General features: G+C 43.8%; 1 protein-coding gene across 2 annotated transcripts in view; it reads right to left on the bottom strand.

Annotated features, from left to right (window-relative positions):
* Window positions 1-3,567: 3,567 nt before the first annotated feature.
* gabrb4 (gamma-aminobutyric acid type A receptor subunit beta4) overlaps window positions 3,568-6,000 on the bottom strand; it is a 240,545-nt gene continuing 238,112 nt past the window's right edge. For both annotated transcript variants that reach the window (XM_072594889.1, XM_072594890.1), the window contains exon 9: window positions 3,568-5,046. In XM_072594889.1, coding sequence (XP_072450990.1) covers window positions 4,696-5,046 — 351 coding nt within the window. In that variant the 3' untranslated portion in view covers window positions 3,568-4,695. The remainder of the gene's footprint in view (window positions 5,047-6,000) is intronic.

Below are 6,000 nucleotides of genomic sequence, written 5' to 3'. Positions count from 1 at the left end.
GTGTGAGCCAGACCAGGACATTACTGAACCAAACAGAATTCACCAGTTTGACACAACTGAGCTAACGTTTTGTTTTAAATTTTAGATTTTCATTGAATTCAACTTCCATTTCCATTATGGTGGGATTTGAGCTCAAGATTATTTAACCCAGGGTCTGGATGACTAGTTCACCAACGTTACCCTATGCCTCTGCCTCCCCACATCTGGCTGTGTTGCATTGAACCCTGTTAATTAGCTTTGTTTACAATCTGAACAAATGTCTGAGCTGTAAAAGGATCACTTTAAGGGAAAGTTCAAATTCACTTGCGAACAGTGTTTTCAAATTCCCATCCTCTATATGCCAGAGACATCACTAAGATTCAAATCTTTAGAGGGCTTGATTGTCTTGGTTGGGTCTTAGCAGTGGAGGGTGCTGAAAGCACCTTACAACATTTCACAGGATCCTTGAAGTTTTGAGGAAAATGTCTCAGGATGGTGAGATCTTGTATCTTGGGTTTGGGGAGCAGGTAGTCACTGCATCTGAGGGCCCACAGAGTACTGGGGATGGAGGAGACAGACACTGTACCCAGTGCTTCTGCCTGCAGCTAATTCTGGGCTTCAAACTGAACATTAGAATATTAGCAGGTAAACCACCAATATGTTTAACAAAACATTTGAATGTATTCACCTTTATTAGAGGCAGTAACTCATTGATTATGACCAGTGAATGGCTCCATTAACTCAGGAAGGAAAGCCATGCTTTACGTCAACATTAAATGCACCCCAACACACACACACACACACACACACACACACACACACACACACACACACACACACACACACACACACACTCTCTCTCTCTCTCTCTCTCCCTTCCTGCATCTGCAACCTGAGTCCTACATGGAGTGGGTTAATTCACAGCGCAGCCTGCAGCATATCCATTCACTGCACTGAAATACAGTGCACTATCTCTTCGAGGCTTGCTGGTAAAAATCAGCCATACTTCATCCTCCCAATGTTGTGGGAATTGCCTCACTGCCTACCTTTTTTTGTTAGAGCATCATTTTTTGAATGGACCATAAATACCAGCCCAAGAACAACAATCACAGAATTCACTGTCAATCCAGGACTTTCATAAGTCTCAATTAGTCAGCTATATAGAGCCAACTGACTAGTTACTCCGGGTTCAACAAATGCTGCTTTTGTCCCCAGTGTACTTCTAACTCTCTCTGTCAGGGTTACCCACATGGCATGCATTTTTGAGTTAACCAGAAAAAGGTCTGTGTCACCTCGCAGTACTGAGATCCAGAGGCTTCTGAATGCGACTCAGCTCCTCATTCAGAGTGGCATTTCCTCTCTCCATAGAGAGAGAAAAACTGCACAGTCCCCTGTCTGACGGCTTCCTTTACCTTTCTTCAGATATGATGCAATTGGGACCACAATCAGCATCACCAGTATTCATATTTATATTAAAGAACTGTTTAAATTTGTTAAACTGGGGAGAAAATGGGTGAAGGAGATACAATGTCAAATTTCAAAAGGAAATTGGAAACATGTTTGAGAGAGTTTGGAGGGCTCTGAGGAGAGAGCAGGACAATGGGACAAGTTGAAATTGGCACTAAAGTCAACAAACACAAGATGGGCTGAGAGATCTCTGATGCTGTGAGAATTGCTGATACTATGGTGCATGTTGAAAGTGAAGGTTCTAGACCTTTGAAAGGGATAGTGTAATTATCAGACTGAGTCACAGACTCCAAGGGCACATGAAGGCGCATTGCCTGCACCTTGTGGAATAGTAACTATATACATGGCTGCCAATTCCCATCATTGTCTGTCTCAGGGAATGAATGTTGCTGAAAGTTGGATGTTTCTGAAGTTAAACCATCTGCTGGAATTGTATCAACCACCGCTTCCCACCCCCCCCCCCCAAAGTGTTTCAGGAAAGGAAAACAGTCCAGGAATTTTGATTGTCGATCAGTGGTAGCAGAAATCCAGGGAGATTTGCATTGCTTTCCTCTTCGTGTCATGTGGAGGAATGCACATGTTGGCCAACAGAATATATTTTACATTGTCCCAGAAGAGGTGTAACATGGAGTTAGATATAGAGCACAGCTTGCTCTCCACTGTCCCCCCCAAAAATTCCCAGGACAGTTATGGCACACGGTTGTATACAGAGTAAAGATTCCTCTTCACTGTCCACATTAAACACTCCCAGGACAGGTACACATCAGATCATATACACAGTAAAGTACAGTACAGGGTTACATATAGAGTAAAGCTTCCTGTACACTGTCCCCCATCAAACACTCCCAGGACAGGGACAGCACCAGGTTAGGTACAGAGTAAAGCTTCCTTTACACCATTAACATCGAACAATCCCAGGACAGGGACAGCATAGGATTAGATACCGAATGAAACTTCCTGTACTCTATCCTCACCAGATGCTCCCAGCACAGGTAAATATCTGGAATATAGTGAAATAAACTGGGGTATTTAATTTTCAGAGAGACTGAACAAAGTAAAGTGACAAAAGGAATGTTGGCAGTAAGCTGAGGAAGTGTATTTGGATCAGTGTGTCAGGGAGCAATTGGGGGTTTAGACACGTTAAGCCTACTATCCTTATAAGCACTGTCTATAGTGCTCGGTGCAGCTGAAGACATTGTAGGGCTCTAAACATCAGGCTGTTTCAAGAGCAGAGCTGCAATGCTGGGTCATCTTCTTCTTCAGAGGACTGTACTGAAGGAGATGACAGAAGTCAGGAGAGGCAAGGCCATGGAGTGATTTGAAATCAAAACTTTACTTGAGCTGGAGTCAAGGTCAGTCAGTGCGCACAGTGATGACAGAGCAATGGTGTCAAAAGACATGGCCAACAGAGTTTTACTGGAATGTGGAAGCCAGTCAGGAAAGGGTATGTTCAGGCAATGGATCACCAACGTACAATGTTCAAGACTTTGGAACATCCTGAGGGCATGAAAGTTTTTCCTTGCATCCCAGAAACAGTAACATTAAAACCATGAGTAGGCCACTCAGCCCCTCAGAGAAACAGGAGGAGGCCCTTTAAGCTCCTTGAGTTTGTTACATAAGGACCATGTTGAGACTAGTTTTGCATTAAATGTATGGGTTAAACGTTTGATACCGTAGGAAAATTACATCTGTTATAACCAATTCTGCATGGATGATTAGTGAGTTCTTGTAATGTTAGTTGTCAGGAGAAGACATGCTATCTTTACTAATATTGGTCCAATTTCAGTTAGCTACTTGTGAAACATATTTCCCCCCATTATCCCCCTTATTCCCTCACCAGTTTCCATCATTCTCCCTCTGCATCTGCCCCCTTCCCGCTCCCCCACCTTCTGCATCATTTCCTCTTTTGTCTCCTTCATCCTGTTGCCTCCCACTATCCCCCTACACTCCTCCCATCATTCCTGACCCCACCCTCCCCTGTCACTTCCTTCTCCTTCACATCTCCTGCCCTTGATTCCCCCTATCCCTGTATTATCCATCCCCCATCACCAATTCCCGTCTTTCCCCCCTGCCATCTCTCCCTCTTCTCCCTTCCCCACCTCCAACCCCCCCTCCCCCCACAATTATTATTTTAGAAACTTGATCAGATGGTTCCCCAAATTCTCCAAATTCAAGGGGATACAGGTCACAATTATGAAGCCTTTCTGAATAATTTGAATCTTCTTGGCCTGGTGTTATACTGCCAAACCTATGTGACTACAAGTTGTCAGTGGATTTTACAATGTATGTTAAGCACAAAGTGTTTGGACATTTCCTGTTGGAAAAATACAGGCAACATTTTGCTTGAAGACTGAAATGAAATGTCCACCTCTCAGTCAGTGCCCAGGACTCATTCATTGGTAAAGAGAAGTCCAATGGACAAGTATGTGTGCATAGTTGAGTTGGTCATTGGGTAAGTTGATTCAGGTTGGTTCATGTCTGGTCGGACAATGCAAAAGGAGCAACAACCAGCCACTGCTGACTGGGAGTGAAGGATCAGATGGAAGTAGGTTAGGACGTGGCGATAGACTGGACCTCAAAGGTCTCCTGTACGAGCAACAAACACGCATGTTTGACCAGTGGAGGATAGATCATAACCATGAGGCTATTCCACAGCTCAAATTCACTGAGCGCTCCTTGTAAATGGGTTAACAGCTAGAAGCCTCCCTGCAGAGCTTCCTGCTCATCCTCCATGCAGCAGAGAACAAGCCATAGGAGCCAATCTTCATGGAGCTTTCCTGTCTGGGCTCATGGTTCAGAACAGCTAACTGCAAATTGCTTTCTAACCTTCTCTCCTTCTAACCTTCTCTCTTCCATCAATGACACCTCCTCCTTCTTGCACACTCCACCCCAATATTTTCTCTCAACCATGCTTTATGAATGAAGAGGGTTCAGTCATTCAAAATGATGGTTTGTCAGGGGATGCAGCAGTCCATGAAAGCCATCTACAATAGAGTTTGTAATTTGTACGGGTTTAAAATGATCGTCATGCACCATTAACAGCAGAAATTTGGGAAGCCATGTTTGGATTTCAGGGGAAACAAAACAGCTGGCAATCGAAAGGTGACATAACATTCTCGATGGATGTTAAGACCTTTCCAAATTGTCCTTGTTTTTACATGTGTACAAAGTCCTGGTCACATGAAGATTGGCAGTTGATTTAAGATGACCATGTGACCTGTCCATCTCTCTTTCTCTCTCTTTGCCCTCTCAGTGCACATAGTGCAGCCAGTAAATCACATTGAACAAGCCAAACGTTATGGGAAACACCACCCGGGACCATTTGTCGATGGCACTAACATCCGTCAACTTTGGGATCTTCAGCTTGAGTTTGGAGGACCGGCGACGGAGGCGGCTCTTGGTGGGGTCACGGTCTATGTTTCGCTCCCTGGTGCTCAGCCCTAGACCATCTCTGGATCCAACTCGACGGAACTGGATCCCAGAGCTGTCAAAGGACATGACGGAATTGCGTGAATCGCTCACACTGCTAGCAACCTCTGATGGGAGGACTTCATCATTCAGTTCCAACGTGCTCAGGAGGATATTTCCATGTGCATCAACCTATATGCAGAAAGAACACGGCTTCAGGGTTATTCATATCACACATCCCTTCACACCACTCGACTCAAAAGCAAACATTCTCAGTTCTGCAGGTGGAGTTGCAATTAAGGTTAGGTTCACTGCTGACTGGTACAGTGTCATTTTCACAACTCCTATTCATCACCTGAAGGCACAATCCTACTACAATTAAAGCTGGATTCAAAAGTTACTTCCAGGAATGATGATCATCACTGAGAAAGCCCATTAGAATCATGAGAGTCAAGACAGCATAGAGTCAGAGATTCATTACACCACACACTGAGGCCATTTAGTTCATTGAGTCCATGCTGGCTCTCTGTATACTAAACTCTGAGTCTCTTTCTTCTACTCTATCCCCATACATTTGTTAGTGTATTCCCCATTCAGTAACTGAATTTAAATAATTGACTGTCTTCACTTCCTCAAAGGCAGTGAGTAACAGGTTATTATCACTCGCATTTTTTGTATATAATATTCCTCCTCACATTCTACACCTCCCCCACATCTCTGACTCAAAACCTATTACCGCTTATCCTTGTACCATCAGACAATGGGAACAATCTTTCCTTATCTAACATCTCCAAACCTTTCCTCATCTTGTCAACTTCAATCAAATCTCCCCTAAATCCCTTTCACTCCATGGAGAACAACCAAGCCTTGTCACGAAACTCCTTCATCCCTGGAGCAATCTGGTAAATCTCCTCTGCATCAAAGGTCCCTCACATCCTTCCTGATGTTTTGGGACCGGAACTGGACCCAATGTTCTAGTTGTGGCTGACCTGATCTTTATAAAGGTTCAGCAAAACTTCTTTGCTTTAGTATCAAAAATCTCTATTAAGGAAACATCAATACATAGAAACACAGAAAATAGTTGTTGTTGATCATTTGGTTGCCCAACTATTCAATACAATCATGGCTGATCATGCGATCTCAGTA

This window comes from Chiloscyllium punctatum, chromosome 25, assembly GCF_047496795.1.
Source record: "Chiloscyllium punctatum isolate Juve2018m chromosome 25, sChiPun1.3, whole genome shotgun sequence".
Classification (NCBI taxonomy): Eukaryota; Metazoa; Chordata; class Chondrichthyes; order Orectolobiformes; family Hemiscylliidae; genus Chiloscyllium; species Chiloscyllium punctatum.
Note: the sequence above shows the minus strand (reverse complement) of the source record. Positions and strands in the feature narration are given on the sequence as shown.